This window comes from Fukomys damarensis, unplaced genomic scaffold, assembly GCF_012274545.1.
Source record: "Fukomys damarensis isolate Sample0158 unplaced genomic scaffold, DMR_v1.0_HiC HiC_scaffold_23, whole genome shotgun sequence".
Classification (NCBI taxonomy): domain Eukaryota; kingdom Metazoa; phylum Chordata; class Mammalia; order Rodentia; family Bathyergidae; genus Fukomys; species Fukomys damarensis.
In genome coordinates, this window is record NW_022900935.1 from 25,596,602 (window position 1) to 25,619,353 (window position 22,752).

Genomic DNA, 22,752 nt, shown 5'->3' on the forward strand with positions numbered 1-22,752 from the left:
TCCTCTATGCCGCCCTCTCAGTTTTAACAGGGACATCTTGATTCTTACTTTGAATTAACATATGGAAGTGCTTAACCTTAGACAGCTCCAGGTTCTTCTTTATTGTATTTACACTTAAAGAAACAGAATTTTTTTTTCCTCATTCTAAAATGTAAAAAGAAGTGGCCAGTCATGTTGTGCCCAGATCGCAATATCCCCAAAGACCACCAAGGAGTTGAGTCCGATGCAATCACATGAGGAGTTTATTGCAAGCTTGAGCCTGGACTCCCTGACTTCACCGACGTAGCGGTTTCGTACCGAGAGCCCTGTACCCGGTTTCAGACAGGCTTTTTATCAGCAAAGGAAGCGGAACTAGGGGCTTTCTAGACGGGTCAGTGCCTGATTGGTTAACATTGGGCAAAGGCAGATGTGTTTCTGTTCTATTGGCCAGGGCCAGATGTCCCTCCCTGTCCCAACCACAAGTTCCTGCAAGATTAACAGAGAAGGACACCTGGTTATAGTTTACAAGAACTGTCAACTGTTGGGGATTTTTCCGAGACTGGGTCAAAAGGGCACTCTGAGACTTTTCCAGTAACTGGGAGGTCGCCTGACCACAAAATGGAGTAACTTTTTCAAAATGGAGTCAGTTTGGTCTCCACATCACCAGGTGGGCAAGTTCCTAGGTGTAGATAGACCTCTGGGATTGGGAAATTTAGTGGCCAGAGGAATTTGCACCTAGGGCATCCTTACCTTACCCTAAGTTAATTCAAACTGTGTTTTTTATTGTTGTTGTTTCTTTGGTACCAAGGATCGAACTCGGGACCTTGAGCTTTCAAGGCAGGTGGCGGAACCACTGAGCTAAATCCCTGGCCCGATTCAAATGGGAAAGCAATCTTCTTAAGTAAAATTATGGATGCTCTTGCAGGAATCACATTTTCTAAGTGCCTGTTAGTTGTTTCTGAAAACTGGTGATATAGAGGCAATAGATGTAACTCACAAACCTGCTAGATATCCAAAACGTGAGTTCGTGTTCTCTAAAATTGAAGAATGAATTCTGGGAACAACAGAGGTTAAGAATAGGAAGAATTTATTGAAAGATAGCTTCTGTCTAAGAGAGACAGAGCAGGGGTGGGAAAGTGGGTTGCCCGCTTACCCATTTTCTCAAAGATGTTTTATGGGACAGTCTCAAGGTGAGGCAGGTTCAAGGTGGGACAAAACTAGTCAACTAGTAAGATTACAAGTATAGTTGCTTAGGTAATATTAATCCAATGAAAAATCACAAGTGGACAAAACTATGAACAACCAGTAAGATTATGTCAAGTGTAGTTGTTTAGGTAATATTGATTAGAAGGGGATCCTTTGGGGAAACAAGTCACATAGCAAGCGTGTACAAGGAATGAGCAAGTATTTTCGGTGGTAAGGGGTAGATCAGGGATCTTTCTTGGAAGTTCTTGGTCCCCCACCCATGTGATAATTGATACCTACTTAGAATATCAATCACTACTATTGATGGTATGGGGTGTGATAGTTTCTCTTTTACAGTGCTGGCTTTCAGTGAATGTGTCTTGGTTTTCCTCCACGTTGTCTCCTTGTGTGCTGGCCCTGTGTAGCTACCTACAAGATTTCTTTTTTTTGGTACCAGGGATTGAACTCAGGTCCTTGTGCTTGCAAGGCAAACAGCAGAACCGCTGAGCTCAATCCCTGGTCCAACCTACAAGATTTTTAATTAACTTACCTATCTACAATACTGGGACCAACTACTTTCCAAATATGGACATAGTGTTACCAGAACCCTAAATGAGAGGCCTGACTGGGGCGGGGGTCTCAATGGACCAGGCTCAGCAACTCGCCCCAAATGACCAAACAGGAGACAAGAGGTGGTGATTCAGGAAAGGAATTTATTCTCAGCATGGCCATACCAGGGAGGAAAACAGCAGGCTAGTGACTGAAAGTCTGTCTTTCTTAGGCACAATGGCCCCTCGAGTAATGATTGGCCTGACATGAACAGCTTGGATTATGACTGGAATTTTAGTTTTAACTTACAAAGTCTTGACTTACGACCCAAATGTTGGCCACTTGTGCTTCCAGATGGCCTCAGATACACATTTAATCCTTAAAGAGTTCTGGAAGGAACATTACAAAATCCTTTGCTGTGTGGAGTTGAGAAACCCTAGGCCAGTGACTCTCCAAGGACACTGAGATCTGCTTGTATACAGGAGAGAGACTTTGAAGGCTGTGTAGTGGAGCCTGAGCCTTCAGTGACAAACAAGAGTTATAACCAACAAGAGCTATAACCAGCTCTCATGAACAAATTAAGTTTCTAAGTCAAGGGTCTACTGTACTAGCAGTAGTCTTGGGATTATATAAGGAAGAAACAAAAGTAGGTGTTGGGAACAAGAAGCATGCATAGTCAAGCAGTCTTGGTCAAACATGATCATGATCTCAGGTCTGGTTCTTGCTGGCCAGCAAGTTGAATGCCTGCAGTTCATTTTAGAATTTGAGATCAGCTGGGCATGTCTTATAGTTTGGGTTTAGATGTCACCCCAAAACCTCATGCAATCAGAGGTGGGTGAATCTAGAGTCTGTGATGCTAGGTATGCGATTACTAAATTACTACACGTGACTGATTGATTTGACATCACCCTAATCCTGGTAGTCTGAATAAGATAAAAGAAACAGACACTGTTAAGGTATCTTGTTGCTTTTGCTGCTTCTGCTGCCATGAACTGTTGCCCCTCTACACCCTGCCATGGAGCCAGCCAATTATAGACTGAAAATGCTACAAACTATAAAGCAAATAAACCTTTTCCCCTCTAACTTTGGGTGTCAGGTATTTTTTCTCAGCAACAAGAGAAAAGTAACTAAGACAGCATGATGGACACATTCCTGTTATCCCACTTCTTGGGAGGCTGCAGCAAGAGAATCGTTGGGAGTTTGAGGCCAGCCTGGACCACATAAGCAAGACCCTGCCTTGAAAAGAAAAAAGAGCTAGAGAGGAGAGGTTACTCAGAGAGAGACAGACAGACAGAGACAGAAAGTTAGGTTTGAAACAGTTGTGACATGGCAAAGACACAAACCACCATCCACTCCTCTTTTTAGCTCAGATACATGGACAGAATATGTCCATGAGGTCAGGAGCTCAGTTCCTACAGGGAAGGAAAAGAGTAGAGAAGAGCTTCCAGGAGGAGAGCATGAAACCCATATAGTTAGTTACCTTTGTCTCATTCCCTCTCTCCTGTGTTCCTTTCTATAAAAGGCCCTTGAACACTTGAACACAGTCAGATGGTGATTTGAGGCCATATAAATTTTCTCCATCTTCTCGGAGCCATCTTGGAATAAAGCCTTTTTTTCCTTTCATCAAACTAAATGGCCTTCTGTGTTTTTTATGGGAGCAGCAAGTGTGTATAGACATGAGCAACCAGTAAAGTTAAGATCCTGAGGAAATGGTCAGAGCCAATTCCTTGTTTTAGATCTCAGCTGAGTCATGATATCTGAGTGTCTGACCTTCCCCTCCTACCCCTGTTACAGCTGTTACAAGTTTGCCAAGTGAGATTACATGTACCTTCCTAAAAAGACATGTGGCCTGGAAATATATTTAGTGTTTTGGATATTGTTTTAAGTTTTAAACAAAAATCATGGCAAATGAAGTTAAAATCAGTTATCTGAACCTAAAGTTTCAATAGTTTTTCACTTTTATATACAATGAATTCAGATATAATAGTTTGATATGTAATACCTTACATATGGTGGGCATATTCTTTATTTTAATCCTTGTAATAAATCATACTCATCCATTCATTCATTTAAGAAATATTTATTTGGAGCCTACTATATGCCAGGCAGAGTTCTAGACATTGAGGAATGCAGCAGTAATCAAATTAGTTGAAAGCCCCTGTCCTCATAGAGCTTAGATTCTAATAAGAACAGAGCCAACAAAGTGAATATACAAAATATATAATGTATCAGCTGATGATAAGTACACTGACAAAAATATATTAGGAGTTGCTGGATTAGCTCAGTGGTTCTGCCCTCTGCTTCGCAAGTGCAAGATCCCAAGTTCGATCCCTGGTACCAAAAGAAAAAGGAAAAAATATATATATTGGGAGAAGGCATAGAGTTTGGCAGGGTATAATTGTAAGTAGGATGTAAATTCCCTGACATTGTACTTGAGCAAAGACCTGGCAGAGTTGAAAGGTTTTGGGGTTTAAGATGCTGGGGATCAAATTTAGGGCTTGAACATAGCATGATAAGTAAGTATTATACCACTAAGCTTCACCCCTAGCCAAGAAAATATTTGACTTGTGTTTATAAATAAAATTTGGGCTGGACATTCTTCATTAGATATCATTTAGTATATAGCTGTTACCTGGATGCAGTGATGAACTGGTTGGTGCACACCTGTAATTCCAGCTACTCAGGATGCTGAGGCAGAAGAACCACAAGTTCAAGGTCAGCTTGGGTAACATAGTGAAATTTAAAAAGTCAAAAACATGGTTGAGGCACTTAGAGAATTTCTTGTGTTTGTTTAAGGAAGCAAACCTAAATGCTGGAAAAGCACAGTGATGATGTAAGACAGAAGTCAAGGGAGCAAGAAAAAATATTCCAAGGTAGAACATACTAAATTGTGGAATCTAATTTTTGCAAACAGCAATTGCTAATCCAGTTCAGTTTAAAGCAGTAAACTGTTTAGCCTGTGTAATGGTGTCACTCTTTTGTTCCTTTGGAGTTCCTTAAGGTCTTAAGGTCCGTGGTGTGGCCCTTTGATAACTGACATTTTTGTTTTAATTGCAGTTGTCGGACAAGTAACCGCAAGAGTTTGATTGTAACCTCTAGCACATCACCTACACTACCACGGCCACACTCCCCACTCCATGGCCACACAGGTGAGTGCTTGCAAGTTCAGATGGAATGAAAGAGTGTCTATAGACACCTCACTTCTTTCCTAATTATGACTTTGTGCAGATTCAATAAATTATGTTGTTACATCACTTGGCTAACTGAAGCTTGCAGAGTTCTGGGCTTGCTTGCTTTCTGCAGCAAAATGTTTTTAGTTTGCTTTTGACTCAGTTGTTTCTTCTCTTGTCCTCTCAGCTTTCCTCCTTGTCTTGTTCATACCTTTGCCCCGGATGTGTAACCTCTATAATCTCTGTTCTAGTATGTTCTACTGTGTTGTGTTCCAGGCATCTTGAGCTATGTGACAAGGGTCCAGTAATGTTTTGTCCCACTGTGCCCAAGAGTCAGGGTTCATGGCATTTTTTGTCTCGTGGCACTCTGGTTAACTTTTCCCCTGTTAAACTGGGAGGAAATAAATATAAGAATTATTTGTTTCATAATGACATTGATTTCACATATTGCAACTGAAGCACATGACCTCATGCATTCGGTTTCTACTCCATCTAGAATATGGGCTTCTAGCATAAGGACCAATTTTCACATACATCTGATTGAGGAATATGTGAAAGTTAAGGAATTTCTGTGCCAGGGATTTAGCTCAGTGGTGTCACTGCCTGTCTTGCAAGCACAAGGTCCCAGGTTCGATCCCCAGTACCTAAACAAATAAATAAAATTATGGAATTTCTATTGACTCAGGCACACACTGCTTTCAAGGAAGGGACAGAACTATTGAAGTGCCTATGTCTTTGGGTGTAAACGTGTGTTCTTGTGTTCTATGGGATCCAAACCCAGCTTTGCCTAAGGCACTGCTATATCTCTGCACTGTTCACTGCTACACTGTTTATAGCAGTTCTGAACGTAGAGTTAATGGAAATGGAGAAGAATTGGAATCATAGGAAGCTGTCCAGAGCTTGTGCCTGGCTTTGGTAACCCGTGAATACTGTTGTCAACATCAGCATGAGCACAGGGTTTCTAAGGTCTTGGAAACATATCTGATCTTCAAAACAAAGGCTTCATCGTGGTTAGGTACTTTTCTCCCAAACTTTGACTGGTTTCTAGATTAGGTAAATAGCTCCCCCTGTTCTGGAAGTTTATAAAACTTAACACATGTCTCCCCTGGCCTTTTCCTCATACAGAAAGAAATTTATCTCGTCTAGACTTTGTACATAGTTGTTTCTCAACTCTGGTGAATACTAGGCAGTACTTAATATTGGCTGCTCTTCTCTGAGTTGATGATCTCTGTGTGCAGAATCCCGGCAGTTAAGAGTTTAGGACTAAATCTTCCCACCTTGAGGGTTTATACTTTTGATTGTGAGCATCATTTAGCCATTTGAGCCTGCCTCGCTCTCTTGAATGTAACTCTTTTAGTTAATGTATGCTTAGTACTTCATCTGTGTTAACATTATCATCATTTTTTTAGCTTAAAAAGAACATGTATTATGTAAGGGCTGGGGATTTAGCTCAGTGGCACCATGCCTTCCTCGCAAGCACAAGGTTCTGAGTTCGATCTCGAGTACCCACCCCTCACCAAAAAAAGACTGTGTTTTCTGTAGTTGTTGGATGGAATATTCTATAGATGTCTGTTAAGTCCATTTGTCTATTGTGTAGTTTAACTCTGATTTCTTTGTTGGTTTTGCTGCACTCTGAGATATGGCAGACAGTGCAGTGAATTGCTTCTCTACAGTTATCCTTCCTTCCAAGAGAAGCCCTTTTCAGGCTAAACCCTTACATTGGGTTTACAGCTTGCAATAAACATGAGTTTCTCCTGTAGTGATGATTACTGGTCCATTGTTTATCACTGGGACTGCTGGCCCTCTCCAGGCCAACTTTGGGTTTATTGATTTTCTCACTTGGTTCCTATCTTCAATTTTATTGATTTCTACTATAGAAATTATATTGATTTCTACTAAATTCTACCTAAATAGAATTTAAATTGTCTATTTCTAGTTTCTTAAGGTAAATGCTTAGAATATTGATTCTAGATCTTCTGTTCTAATTTATGCATTCAATGACTGGGGATCAAACCCTGGACCCTCTACCACTAGGCTGTATCCCCAGCCCTTTTTATTTTTTGTTTGTGAGAAATGGTCTAAGTTACCCATATTAACCTCCCACCTCAGCCTCTTGAATAGCTGGAATTATTGTATGTGCCACCATGCCCAGCTTTAAATTTCCTTTCATGGCTGAGCATGGTGGCACACACCTGTAATACCAGCACTCTGGGAAGCTGAAGCAGGAGAATTGAAAGTTCAAGTCCAGCCCAGGCAATTTAGCAGTTTAGTGCTGATTTTGAAAGTTAAAATAAGTAAAATAAGGACTAGGGATGTAGTTCAGTTTGAAAGTCTTGTGTTCAGTATCCCTATTACTGAAAAATAAAATAAAATTTTAAAAAAGACTGCCTCTACTACATTTGACAAATTTTGATGATGCTTTCATTTTATGTAGATCAAAACTTTTCTGCTTTTTAAATATTTCTTAATTGACTCATGTTAATTTGAAGGATGATTTTAGAAGGATGAATAGTTGATCTACAGAATATTTGGAGCAGATGAATATTTGCTGCATTTAATGACATTTCTGTCATTAATTTCTAATATAATTCAGTTGTCTGAGAGCAGATGTTGAATAATTTGTATTCTTTTACATCTGGTAATGTGTGTTTACTCGTACAAAACATCTGTTTTGGTGAATGTTCCATGTGAGCATGAGAAAAAAGATGTAATTTGCTATTGTTATGTGAAATAATATGTAGATATTCATTATGTCCAATTGATTTATGATGTTGTTGAGCCCACAATGATTTTTCTGACTCTTGTGTCTGCCCATTTTTGATAGGAGGATGCTAACACATTTACAACCAAGCTGTAATTCGTATGCCTCTTGGCTAGGAGGCTCTGATTTGAATTCAGTCATTCCCATTGGCTTGAACCACTGATAGTAAATGCATGACTTCCCAGAGGGCAGCTTGTACCAGTTTTCAGGGGTCTTTGGTTACACTAATGCCAAGAAAGTCATTGATGTAGCAGACCAGATGTCCTCATATTAGTTCTTTAGGAAAAACATTAAAATAGTATAAAAATTTGGAATATAGCTAATTTGTGGTATAGCAATGTAAATGTACATAGACCAGCAGTGGGCTACTTGTAAGATTTCCATGTTAAAATTTAGAGAATTAATTGATAAACTATTCACAAATATAAGTTTTTTTAATGTAATGGAATAAATTTGTTGATATTATAATTTTAATCATATGAATAATATTTATATTTGGGCAGTAATTATTCAAAGTCAAGCAACTAACTAGATCCAATCCATTTATAGAATTTTAAAATTATATAAATTTTAATTAATTTTATTAATGAGATGGCCAATAAAAGTGATTAGATTAATTTGTACTACCAGTGGTTCAAGCTGCCTGATGGGACAGTCATGTATATCACCAGTAGTTTAAGCCAGCATGAATGTGTTAAAGTCTCTGCTTAGTAGATTTATCCAATCCTGGGGTTTTTATCAGTTTTGTCGTTATGTGTTTTGAAGCTCTGTTTTTTAGGTACATACAAATTAGGAATTATTATGTAGTCCAAGGCCTGCATGGTGGTGCTTGCCTACAATCCCAATGCTCAGGAGGCAGAGGCAGAAAAACTGCAGTGAATTCAAGGCCAGCTGGGGCTACATAGTGAGGTCAAGACCAGCCTAAACTATATTGCAAGACTGTCTCAAAAAAAAAAAAAAGAAAGAAAGAAAGAAATTACATTGCCTTGAAGTATTGACTCCTTTTATCCCTAATAACTTTCCTTGGTGTCCTACCTGAAATTAATCTATCTAGTCCTGCTTTCTTTTGGTTAATATTAGCATGGTATATCTTTCTACATCCCTTAACCTTTAATCTATGTCTTTACATTTAAAACAAGTTTCTTACAGACATCATAATTGATCTTTCTTTTGAGTCACTTTAGCAGTCTTAATTGATGTCTTTAGACCATTGACATCTATGGATGGATTAATACCTCCCATATTTGTTACTGTTAGAGGGTTTTGGGGTTTCCTTCCAGAGGTGTTTTGTAGGTTCTTTCTGTCCTGGACAAAGAATTGGTCAAGACAAGCACAAAAAGTAGCAAGGTTTTACATTTACTAAAGGTATGAAATGAAAAGAAACATGCTCAGCAGAGCAAGTTCCAACTAAAAGTAAGAAAAGAAGTATATTCTACAGGGTAAGAGTAAATCCCTATGAAAAAGCACAGTGGCCAAGAGCTCCTCAAACTGACTTCACATCTAAGCCATCCTATCAAAAGCAGCTTAAATTCTTTCAAATAGAATTAAAGATAATGTTCTGTGTGTATATATTGGAACTCTGATTGACAGATTTTACCCACTTCCCTGCCCTGTTTGCTATGCCCTAATCTCCTGTTTCATTTCTCCCTAAGGGACGTAAATCCCCAGAATTCTTCATGGGGTGCTGAGGAAGTGGAGGTCTCTGTTTTCATATAGGTACTTCCTGTGGGTCCTGCATACTGGGGATCGTTTTCTCTCCAACCAGCTGGTTACTAGCTGGGTTGAAAAAATAAAAACCTGTGAGAAGACAGACAAGGAATTAGTGTCTGTATGTGAATTGTTGTTGAAATGCCTGTTTGATGGGTCAAAGCTTGGTGTCTTAGTTACTTTTCTTTTGCTGAAACAAAATACCCAACACCCAATGTTAAAGCATGGAAGGTTTATTTCAGCTCACAGTTTGTAACGTTTCAGTCCATAGTTGGCTGGTTCCAAGGGAGGTTAGCGTGACAGAAGGGCATCACAGAAGAGAAACAGCCCATGGCATAGCAGTCAGGAAGCAGCAAAACAGCAAGCCTGCCTTCTTTCTCTCCCTTTATATTCCATCCATGCTATAAGTCTATTGATTGGTGCTACCCACATCCAGGTTGAGTCTTCCATTAACCACATCCAGAACTATGCTAATTCCAATCTGTGAATTAACTTAGTACTACATACCATAGATCAAGCAAGCTCTGAAAAGCCCAACCTGTGAGCACATGAGGCTTATTGGAGGAGCATCTAGATACAAGCCATAACACTTGGTGAATATGTTGAAAAACTTACTTTACTATCAGATTAGGGATGTAGAGCCCAAATATGAGAATGTTAGATTCCCATACTTCCTATGGAAGAGAAAGTATATCAAAGAGGGATGTTAGATAAATTATCAAGAGCCTGAAAACTAACTTTGGCAAAATCACCCAGATTATGGATCTAATTAAAAACAGGATCCTCCAAGGACCCGAGTTTGATCCCTGGTACCAAAAAACAAAACAAAACAAACAAAAAAGCCAGTCACAAGATGTCAAATACTGTTTCTTCAGCTGGGGATTTAGCTCAGTGGTTCCGACGCCTGCCTTGCAAACACAAGGTCCCAAGTTCATTCCCCAGTGCAAAAAATAAATAAATACATAATAAAAACAGGATCCTCTTTACAGGTGCCCATTTAGGTTGTGGTGAATTAGGGTCATTAGTGACTCTACTTAGCAGCACTCACAGTAGTACTGAGCCTTGCTTTTTAAAGAGGAGCCTCAAGTCTTCCAGAGGTTAACAGGTTTATTCTTCTGCATAATCTCTTTCTTCAGATGGTTGAAGTGGGACTGTCTTTATCCCATGACGTCCAAGGCCTCTGTTCTTCATAGGAAATGTGATATCTATGTACAAAAGCTTTGAAGGTTGTTCCGGGTCCCCTCAGTCTTCATCAGAGTGGGAGCTGAGGGTTTTGGCTGGCCTGTCTCTCTCTGGGAGCAGGAATAGTAAATCCTCTAGTGATGTAAGTTAGGCAGGTCCCAGGAGTGGCTTGGTCCAGTCACATGCCTAGTGCCCAGTCTTCTTGCACTTAGAAACTCTTTCCTCACTTGTACTTGGGTTTTCCCTAGATGGCTTGGATGTGTTTGAAGCCTTGCCAGTTATGACAGCCATAATTCTGGCCCTTCTCTTTCTATCCTCATCTGGATTTCAGTTGTTGAACACAGAAAAGGCCATGTCCAGAAACTGGGTCATGGGGACCTGGGGTCCCATCTGAAATTTTTGTAATTTATACCAAGTATCTGGGGCTGATGGATAAAGAAATGATATCCTGTCAGTACCTTTCCCTGTCTGGAAAATGGATCTAGGTTTGTATATTTATGAAAGGTTTCTACTAATCAGCTATGAAAGACAACTGGATTTTCCTCTTGACCTGCATGACCCTCTCATCTTCCTGGATCAGTGGCTTGTTAAACATTGATCTGCAGAAATTTTTAGTCATTACTACTTACAGTACTTTTCATTTCCTTCTCTCTTTTCCATACATTCCTATCACATATGTTATATAACTTTTGTACTTGTCCTACAACTTTAGTCCTACAGTTCCAGATACTGTACTTGGGAGGCTGAGGGAGGATTGCAAGTTTGAAGCCAACTTTGATAATTTAGTAAGACCCTGCCTCAAAAAATTTTTTTCCTAATCTGATAATTCCAACATTCCTGCCATATCTGACTGTTGTTCTGATGCTTTTTCTGTCTCTTGAAGCTCTGTTTGATGCCTTTAGTGTGCCTTGTAATTTATTTTTTGGTATGTGGGCATGGTGTACTAGATAAAGGTAACTACAGGAAATAGGCTTTTAGTAATATATTGGTAAGGCATGGGGAGAGGAAAGTATTCTATAGTCATAGAATTTTATTTATTAGGACTCAGTCTTTTGGTGAGCTGGTCTCTTGGACTATGAACTAGTACTTCTGTCTCACTTCCTGCCTTAGGTGGGACAAAAGAGCTATAGGTGGCTGGATTTGGGTATTTCTTTTCCCAGCAGGTTAAACACCAATAAATTAGTTTCTTTTGAGGGCAGGCCTTCTTAAGGACAGAGTGATTCCAACACCACTGTTGGAAACCTGAAAATTTCTTCAGTATTCACTGTGAACTCCTTTGGATAAAACACAAACACGTGGGTCCCAATATAATTTTAAAATTCACCATGGTCCACATTGAGCCTTTAGCAGTTCATCAGTTACAGTTGTGATTTTCCTACTCTGGAACTGGTTCTGGTGAAGGTTTTTTAGCTGTAAGTTTCTGATCCATTAAGTTCTGATTCTCTGTATCTGCCACTCTGTCTTTTCAGTTTGGGGAGCAGTGATCTGTCCTATAACTCACTTTTCTCACACATGTAAGAAGAGTTGTTTTTTCAGTTTATTCAGCTTTTTACTTTTTCTGTGGGCAGAATAGCAACACGTAGGCTCTTTACATACAGGACTAGGAACTGGAAGTCAATTTTTTTATTAGCTGGAGAATATTCTATTGTATAACTGTACTATAATTTATGTAGTCATCCTTCTCCTTGATGTTTACCATATCAATCTGGCTTCATTTAGGTAATAGAAACCAGACAGTGATTTAAATAGATGATGGCACAGAGCTAAGGGGGAGTGCCCAAGGAAGCACTAATTTGGAAGGAGGGTAGGCAGGCTTTAAAACCTCCCCAGTGGTGGCTATAGAGGAGAAAATGTAGTTGCTATCCACAGAGAGGCAGAGATGTTTTCTGGTTTTCCAGGGCCATCAGTTGGTTGCCCCCTGGAGCGCAGGTAAATCTTGGCCAGTAGTCAGGCCTGCCAAATGGTGGGTGTGCTATTATGCATGGATGCCTGGAGCGTAATATGTCCAAAGGAATGGCATGGAAAACAAAGCTGGTAGGACAAGTAATACAGTAGGCAAGCAGAGGGAGTCAGGGCACTAATGTGGGCTGGCCTAAAGCACACAGTGTTCTTGTAAGTAGGGCTGTGGAAAGGTAATCATTAGGGTTGTCCTGGTCTGCAAGGTAGTTGTCATGTGAATAGGTCAGAGTAGCACTACATACCTTTCCTTTCGACAGTGCTGACTGTGGTACGTTCGTAGAATTAGCACCAGGAGCCTCTTCCTTCTACAGTGTCTATTCAGCACCCTTTACTGAGAGAGGTTAATATCATTCTCCTTATAAATGATGAATGCTTAAAGGAATCCCCCTATTATGAGTAGGTATTGATGGATGAATTTGGAGCTGAGTTGCAGTAAATTAATAATTAGCACAGCATTTATATTATTTTCAGTTTTTCACTATTTTAGCCAACAAATATCCTTGCTCATATCTTTTTTTTTTTTTATCTATAGGAAAGACTTTTTCTAGGATTTATATATAGGGATGGAGTTGCTGAGTTTGGAATAAGATCATGCTGGGGATGGTGGCGCACACCTGTAATTTCAGATACTTGGTAGGCTGAGGCAGGAAGATTGGAAGTTCAAGCTGAGCCTAGACAATTTAGAGCCTGGCTCAAAAATAAAGTTAAAAAAGGGCTAGAGCTGGGATTTAGCTCAGTGGTGTTGCTGCCTGATTTGCAAGCACAGGTTCAATCCCCAGCACCCTCCCCCCACCCAAAAAAAAAGTCCTCAAAAAAAGCTAGGAATGGAGCTCAGTCTCTGGGCTCAATCTCCAGTACCAAGAAGAAGAAAAAATTTTTTAAATCAGTAGATCATAGTGCATGCATAGTGTAATGATGTGTGTTACTGATTTTAAGCTAAGATATAGCGACTACGGGTGTACCATTCTTAAACCTTCAGCCCTTGTCATTCTGGAGGAAGCACAAGGCCCATTGTCAAGTAGGAAGATCCAGCTGCCAATCTTGGGTGAGGGACCCCATTGAAGGCAAGCAAACAACAAAATAATGTTGACCATCAATAAGAGCCCTCAGACTTGAGCCCGCAGCATCTTCTCTGGGGTTTGAAGTCACAAAGGAGGAATTAACATATAAGGCACTATTTGAAACAACACTTGGCTCATAAAAAGGATGGAGGAGAGACACAGCAAGAAAGTATCTGCAGTGAGCATCATTTTCCCATGGCTGTTGGGTCCTTCTGATAGCCCGTGCCAGTTGGTAGACTGTATTCACCCTTCTTGTGCTACAAGCAAAGATCTCATTCCCTTCCCTGTGGGCAGAGATATTGGAAGTGCAGGAACACACGCACACACACATACACACACAAGCTATACAAGGAAGTTTCCTGCAAGCCCAGAACAGGGGAATGGTTTCCCCTAAAAAGGAAGAAGAATATGAAGCCAAGTGATAGTTTAACACCCAGCTTCCATATAAGGGAATGCCCCAGACCCAGGACGCTGATTGTGTAATCCTCAAAAGAGGTGGCAAGTCTTATGATGGCTGTTTCCTCAACTCCTAGTAATCCATGCCTCTTTATTCCCTAACACTTGCAGCCTTCTCACCTGTATTTGCCTTAAATCTCCTTGGGCTAACTACCTCATCTCTTCCTGTTTATGTTAGTCACACCAGAACCCCCAGGTTCCCCAAACCCTCCCCAGTCTGCTGAACTCTTAATTTATATAAATGTCTAGACATTCCTTGTTTTGTCCCGAATATTTCCTCCTCCCTTTCTATTAGAATTTTAGAAAGAGAATAGAGGAAAAACATTGGCAGCCAGCTATAGTGTTAGTTCTTTTCTCTCCCACACATCATACCATTAACTCTTGTAAGAGTAGGTGTACTCTTTGCTTTTCATTATTCTTCCTCTTTTCCTAATCTTTGAGTCTTGAACCATTAATTTATATTACTTAGTAGCCATCATTGCAACTATTAAAATCTCCACACATTGCCTTTGTAAACATTTTAGCTCTTGACTCATTATTATCTTCTGTTCCACACCTGTGTTACTGTCAATGGTATTAGTACATTCATAACTAAATTTTCTAGTTCTTAGGCCCAATTATTATCTTGTTCCACACCTGTGTTACTGTCAATGGTATTAGTACATTCATAACTAAATTTTCTAGTTCTTAGGCCCTTTAGGTTCTTTGAACTCCAAAGTTCTTTGAATTTTGTCTTCCAATGAGTTTCTCCTTCACTGTATTGTAGACATTTATGCCATAGACTTGTTCTTTAGATCTTGTCTCTAGTCTCTGTGATTTTAATTTCCTCTCCTTGCTCTCTAGGTACCACCTCTAATCTTTCTAGCCCATGTCATCTACAAAACAAATTCCCAAGACGGGCATGGTAGTACACGCCTGTAATCTTAGCACTCAGGAGGCTGAGTGAGGTAGGAGGAGCTCGGTGAGTTTGAGGCCAGCCTCAGCTACATAGTGAGTTTGTGGCCGGCCTCAACCACATAGAGACCCTGTCTAAAACAAAAGCAATTATTTGATCCTAAGAACCTCCAGTCCTAGGGCTCCTTAGATGTATTGAAAATTTTTGTATACATCTGTTTTTCTTGATTTTAAGAAAGAAGTAAGGGCAGGAAATATAGATATTGGACAGTCAGGATATAAAAGGATTTTAAATCTGTGGATCTGAATGAACTAGGGGAAATGAGCATAAACAGAAATAATTAAAGGACTGCACCATGGGAAATGCCATTTCTTAAAGATCAGGGAAATGGGAAGAAAGTATGGTATCTTATAGTCCACATTAAAGAAAGAGCATTTCAAGGACTAGAAGGTGCTTGCCTGGACCAAGTCTGGACCAATCTGTGGACAGGTCTAGAGAAATGAAGTCTGAGAATTGCCAGTTAGGTATGGAGGAGATAACCAGATAGTAATCATAGAAGTTTTGGTGTAAAAAGCAGGAATGAAGGCTGGGGATGTAACTCAGCCTGTGAGTTGTCCTGGGTTTAATCCTAACCAGATGAGGAGTGAAAAATAGGAATAGGAATGAAATACAAAGATGAGTGGGCAGGGTCAAGAGATTTCTCTTATTTGAAAAATAATTGACATATGCTAGTAGAAGTGGTTCAAGAGAAAGAGAAATTTTGATAATGCAATAGAAGCAGGGAATGGCTGGCACAGGGCCTGTGTGTGGTTGAATGGGAATGGTATCCGTAAATAAGCAGGTTAGCTCTAGCCAGGAGCTTAGATAAGTCTTCTATGGTAATAGGGTAGAAGTAGGGACAGTAGTACAGATGTTATTTATTTGTTTGTTTATTTATTTATTTATTTATTTTACAGATGTTATTTAGATGATGATGTAATGGAAACTTATTGAAGTTCTTTTCTGATTATTTCTTTTTTTCTTACTGAAACAGTGAAGTGATTAACTGATAAGCCCTAGGAGAGAGGATAAAGTATAAAAGAGTCTCTTAAGCAGATGGGAGAAGGAATACCCTAAGATATGTGGTCTGATTTCCAGCAGTATGAAGAACCAAAGTTAGTGATCATAAGTGTAAAGTGAGACTACTCATACTCAGCCTTTTTAATGTGGCATTCTCTAGAAACTTGTCTAGAAGCTAATATATTAAAGAGAATATCTATGAGGACATTGAAATCACTCCTGACAGAAGTTATGATAAAGAGAATGTCAGTAATGCAGGAGTAAAAATTTTCAAAGAATGAGGAGAGTGTCCCAAAGGTGGTCTATTGGTGACTTTAGCAAGGAGCAGTAAGGACTGATACATTGAGATGATTTCACACAAGGGCGTTTTTATAGAGAAAGGAAGGAGAATGCCTGGATGAGGAAATGAGGAGCAGCAAGATCCCCATGCCTCCTCTAGGTACAGAATCATAGTGCTATGTGAAAACAAGCAGTCATCACTTCAGAGAGCTGCAGAGGAAGCTGTGTCCACAGAGGGCAGTTAAGGTTCAATCTGAAACTTTAGAGACTATATTAAATGTATGTCTAAGGTGCTGGAGAGTATAGTAGTAAAACAACAGAAAGAAGATGGCTCCCAAGCTAGTCATTTAAATAAGAAATTCATTTCAAGCAGAGGAAAAAAGATCTGTAAGAATCAAGTAGAATGGTATGTATAGAGAATTGAAAAGTACAAACCATTATAATCTGTTTCTACATTACAAAGTGCTAATTGAACGTGGATGGGTAAGATAAGCAGAAAGTTATAAAGAGCTATAGGCATTAAAAATATTTCTTAAATGTAGCTCAACGTGAAGTCTATTTAAAGGAAATAAAAGTTACTAAAGGAGGACAGTGCTCACAGTTGGAAAATTATTGAGAGGCCATTGTCATGATGTATTGGGAGTGTTGGAAGTGGAAAATATATGAGAAAAATGGAGACCAGCAGGGTGTAGAATTGCTTGTCTCTAGATTTCTTCTTTGTGTGTTTAATGAGTAGTGATATCCTTAACTGAGATAAAGAATACTGATATGAAGAATAGACTTAAGGGAAAAAAAAGAGCTCAGAAACAAATTCCATGGACACTTGATTTATGGCAAAGGTGATACTGTAGAGCAGTAGGCAAAAAGAATCTTGTCACTGTGCCGGGATTTGGCTCAGTGGTGCCACTGCCTGCCTGCCTCACAAGCGCAAGGTCCCAAGTTTGATCCCTGGTACCAAAAAATATAAATAAAAAATAAATAAATAAATAATCCTGTCATTGTACCAGGACAATTAGATGTCTATACAGAGAAACTGAAAAAACTTGACTGTTAACAAAAATCAATCCCAGGTAATTGTACATTTAAATGCAAGATGTAAAACAGCAAAACTTTTAGAAAGTATATAGGAGAGAGCCAGGTGTGGTGGCATATGCCTATAAATCCCAAGCACTCAGGAGGCTGAGGCAGGAGGATCATTTCGAATTCAAGGCTAGCCTTGACTACATAGCAAGATTAGGTCTCAGTAAGAGAGTATCTTCATGTCCTCACATAGGGAAGACAATAAAAGATAAGATAAGATCAATAATTTGACTACATTAAAATTAATAACAGGGCTGGGGATTTAGCTTAGTAGTTCCTCCTGCCTTGCAAGTAGAAGGTCCCAAGTTCAATCTCCGATACCAAAAAAAAAAAAAAAAAAAAAAAAAAAAAAAAAATTAAGAACTTTTAGTCATCAAGAGATGAAGAGTGAAAAAGTCAATGACAAAATGGTAATTGCAGCACAAAAAACTGTTAAAGGTCTTTGTTGCAAAACATTTGGAGATCTCCTTTAAATTAATAAAATAATAAGGTAGTATAATAGAAAAAATGGCCAGAGATTTGAACAATAGATAGTGATTGCCAGGGGAATAAAACATGGCTGCTAACAGTTACAAAGATTTAAGAGTGAATTTTATATAGGAATTATATCTCACATTTAAAAATTATATTTAAAAAACTAAATTCAAGTGTTTAGAGCTTCATACTAAGTTGTTATAGCTGTAAGGAAATATCTGCCATAAAAATCAAGATGCTTGCCTTAAGTGGGCTGGGGATTTAGCTCAGTGGTTCTGTCACCTGCCTTGCAAGCGCAAGGACCCAAGTTGGATCCTTGGTACCAAAAACAAAACAAAACAAAACAAAACAAAAAATGGCATTTGCAAGATACCCTAAGTGGGCAAGGAAGGGGCTTTTGATTGGAAAGTATTATAGAGAGGGCTTTGGAAGGTGGCATTGTTACCATGAATGCTCTTTACATAGCTGCTTGCTGTATGATTTTTTTTTCCCCTAACCTGTTAAAGAATACAAGAAAAGTTGCTGGTTCAAGGTCAGCTGGCTATTCCCAGTTGTGTGTGTGTGTTATTTCATTGTAACTTTTTCCTCTGGGATGGATGATCCCTCTTTTTTTTTTTTTTTTTTTTTTTTTTTTAAGGGTCTCACTATGTAGTTGAGACTGACCTGGAACTCACTGTGTAGCCCAGGCTGGTCTCCAACTCACAGCGATCCACCTGCCTTGGCCTTCAGAGTGCTGGGATTACAGGCATGAGCCACCACACCCAGCTTGGATGATCTCTTTTTTGAAATTAATTTTATTGGTATACTTTAGATATATATCATATATCACATTTATCATAGGGAATTTGCATTTGTACATATCTTGATTTTTTCCCCATCCCCTGCCCTCCCTTGAACCCCTCTTCTCCCCCTTACTTACAAAAGCTTTGTTTCCTTTTTTTATTCTCTATTCTTTTGGGGGAGGGTACTGGGGATTGAACTCAGGTCTTTGCACTTGCAAGGCAGGCCACCAAACCTCTGAGCTAAATCTCCGGCCCTTCTATTCTCTTTCTTGTCCTTTCCTTCCTATCCCCCTCCACCTTCCCTTTTTCCCCTTCTTATTTGAACATTTTCTTCCCGTTTGGGCTGCATGATTTCTTGCCTTTAAACTATCTCTTCCAAATGCTAAATTGATTGACAAAGTCGAAAAACCCTGCTTTCTGGGCTCCTGGGTCTTCTGTCAGTTTATTCATCCTGTTGAGCCATTTCTGGCTATTCTAAAGGAAGTGTTCTTCTCAGTGATTCCATTTTTCTGATTTTAAAATTAGGAAATAAGTTCTTAATAATATTTTCTTCAAAATACAAACAGCCTAACTTCTTAATCTTCTCTTACTCCATGATAAGACCAGTTTAAATGATTGATTTTTTTCTTACAAACCTAAAAGTAGTAGCAATTTTTTTATCTTTAAGATAAAAAATAGAGAAACAATAAATATAACACATTTGGAATCTGTAGTATAATAATTTCCATCATCTTTGTCTTAAGTTCCTGACACTGAACTTACAAAAACTTGAATTTCCTGACACTTAGGAATGTTCGTTATTTTCGTTAATCGATTGAGGTAACTCAGAGTTAACCCAGAGATAGTATCATCCTGTATTCCTGGTAAGGAATAGAGCCCAAGATCAAATTCAACTGTATAAAGAAACCCCAACAGAAACTCTGAACATCAAAGCTGAAAAGAGGTTCCTGTGGTGAACATTAAAGGGTAACACAGCCTGATTACCCAAGGAAGGGACAGAAGCTCTGCTTTCCCTGCCAAGTCTCATCCTCTGTATGTGTATCTTTTTTGTTTGTTTTTTGAGACAGGGTCTCACTATGTAGTTGAGACTGACCTGGAACTCACTGTGTAGCCCAGGCTGATCTTGAACTCACAGCGATCCTCCTGCCTCAGCCTCCCAAGTGCTGGGATTACAGGAGTGTGCCACCACCGCCCGGCTGTATGTGTATCTTTTATGTCAAACTGTAATAATTTAGTGCTTCCCTGAGTTTTGTGAGTTGTTTTATTGAATTATTAAACTTTGAGGAACTATGAAAACTCATAGATCTATGAGTAATCAATTACCAGTGCAGATGGCCTCAAGGACTCCTTCCCCCAAAACTTTGGGCTGGCTTTGAAAGTGAGGCAGTTTTGAGGGGTTTACTTTTGACCTATTGAATCTGCACTAAGGCCCTGTGTCTGGTGTCAGGTTGAACTGCTACACACCTATTTGGAAGTGGTATCATAGTAACATCTTCTGAGGCAAATGCAGTGGAGCATGTTTGCAAGACCAGCTACTCAGGATGCTGCCAGGAGGATTACAAGTTCAAAGACAGCCCTGACAATTTAGCAAGGCCCTGTCTCAAAATAAAAAATGGTGAGCCAGGCATGGTGGCGCACGCCTGTAATCCCAGCACTAGGGAGGCTGAGGCAGGAGGATCGCTGTGAGTTTGAGACCAGCCTGGGCTACATAATGAGTTCCAGGTCAGTCTCAACTACATAGTGAGACCCTGTCTCAAAAAACCAAAAAAAGAAAAAAAAAAAGGTGCATTAGTCAGCTTTAAATTGTGGCTAAGAAGAAGAGAAAGTCAATTTAGAGGAGAAAAGGTTTATTTTTGCTCATAGTTTGAGATTTAAGTCCATGGTCAACTGACTGGCTCCAGCAAAAGCTATCTACCTCATGGCAACCAGAAACAGTGGGAGGAAAGAACCAGAGAGAAAGGGGCCAGGAATCAGATACAGTCCCCAAGGTCACATGCCTCCATGACCCACGTAGATATACTCAGAAGTATGTTTAACTAATCTCCTAGATCTCAAACCAATCAGGTTGGCAGTCAAGATTAACCATCACAGCTGGATATGGTGGTTCACGCCTGTAATCCCAGCACTCGGGGAGGCAGAAGCAGGAGGATTGCCGTGAGTTCGAGGCCCACTTAGTTCATGCTTTAGCTTTTAGAGATAGACACTTCTGGGGAGAGGGTTGCTGAAGATTGAACCCAGGTCCTTCACATTGAGATACATGACCCGCTTCTCAGTCAGCTTCCCCACCCTTTATATTTTATTTTATTTTTTGGTACCGGGGATCAAACTCGGGACCTTGCACTTCCCAGGCAGGCGGTGGAACCACTGAGCTAAATCCCCAGCCCACCACCCTTTATTTATTTTTTTAAATTTTTTAATTTGGGGGGGGTTTGAGACAGGGTCTCACTATGTAGTTGAGACTGACCTTGAACTCTGTGTGGCCGAGGCTGGTCTTGAACTCACAGTGATCCTCCTGCCTCAGCCTCCCTAGTGCTGGGATTACAGGTGTGTGCCACCATGCCCAGCTTTTCTTTTCTTTTCTTTTTTTTTTTTTTTTGTAATGGGGATCAAACTCTGGACCTTGGGTTTTCAAGGCAGGTGGCAGCACCACTGAGCTAAATCCCCAGCCCCAATCTTTACTAGTACTTAGGGTATGCATCAACACTGATATCTGTATTAGCTCCATCTGTCAGACTTTCATAAATTGTACAAGACATATTATAAACGGAAGTGGAGTTGAATGATACACCCTCAGCCATACTCTTTTGCATATTACAAAATATTGCTGTATTTAATTTTTACACTTGTGATAGGTATAGAGAGATCTTTGAAATGTATTGAACAAGATAGAAATTCACTGGTCATCGTGGGGCAACTAAAAAGAATAGCCAAACTCAATGATGTAATGCAGTTTTCTTTTACAAAAATATCAAGTGTTCTAGATTTTCTAACTCTTTCTCTGATAACAAGTATTTTTTTGTTGTTGTTACTGTTTGTTTGATTTTGTTTTGTTTTCCCTGTACTGGAGATCAAACTCAGGACCTTATGCTTGCTAGGCCGATGCTGCGCCACTGAGCTACATTCCCAGCCCAATGAGTGGTATTTTTAGTAGTATGCTGTTTAGGAGATGTTGGGGATGGAGCAAAGCAAACACTTTGTAAATATTTTAATCTTTTTAGGGTGAAAATGACATATCAACATTGAGTTGAAAAGAAAAAATTTGTACCATAAAGTATTTTGAAAATGGATATTTGGAAATGTTTTCACTGATATGTGATTTTGTTGACAAAAAATACTACTGGTAAAATTGATAAATCTACCACTTAAACACATTGGAAATAGAATATTTCTAATCTTCTAAATGTAACATTCAGTTGATTTAAAATCTGCTGGGGATTTAGCTCGGTGGCTCCATGCCTTTCCTCCCCAGTTTAGATTCCAGCTGCAAGCCCCATGTTCTTTTATCTTTGCTTCTTTACTAACTTGTTATAAATCAGGGTTCCACAATCCCCTCCTAAGGTTCAGTTACTGTAATTAGTTCAGTTGGTTCACAGAACTCAGGGAAACACTTGGGTTTAACAGCTTATTACAGAGGATACAGATGAAGAGATGCAGAGATGTGACATGTCACCCTCCAGGAATGTCCATGTGTTATCAAGAGGTTTCCCAGACACTGTTTCCTTTTGGGTTTACATGGAGACTTCATTGCATAAGCATTTTGCTAATAGACTATACTTACTTAAAGCCTACTTTTCCAATTCTTACCTACCTGAACATCATTCCTTCCTCCAGGTTTTGGAGCTGGACTGGAATGAGGAGGGTCTTATGACCTATCAGATAAGGTTGCTGAGAGAGTTTCTTTATGGCCACCTCCCAGACAGAAAAGTAGGGAAATATGGGAGTTTCTGTGACTTGCCTTGGGGAAGAGAAATTCTAGTTTTTATAACTGCCTTACAGACAGTTATATAACAGGAACTATGGGGGAAAAAACCAAATGATACCATTTTATAGGCTTTATTGACTTATGGACTGTGACACTTTGTTTTGTGTGTGTGTGTGTGTGTGTGTGTGTGTGTGTGTGTGTTTTTATTTTTTGTTTTTTGGTTTTTTTTGGTACTGGGTATCAAACTCTGGT

The 22,752-nt window shown here is 39.5% G+C and overlaps 1 protein-coding gene across 8 annotated transcripts in view; it reads left to right on the top strand.

The window, feature by feature from the left end:
• Mast2 (microtubule associated serine/threonine kinase 2) overlaps window positions 1-22,752 on the top strand; it is a 170,178-nt gene that overhangs the window by 110,159 nt on the left and 37,267 nt on the right. For all 8 annotated transcript variants that reach the window (XM_019205429.2, XM_033767288.1, XM_033767287.1 and 5 more), the window contains one exon: window positions 4,771-4,862. In XM_019205429.2, the coding sequence (XP_019060974.1) occupies window positions 4,771-4,862 (92 nt within the window). The remainder of the gene's footprint in view (window positions 1-4,770; window positions 4,863-22,752) is intronic.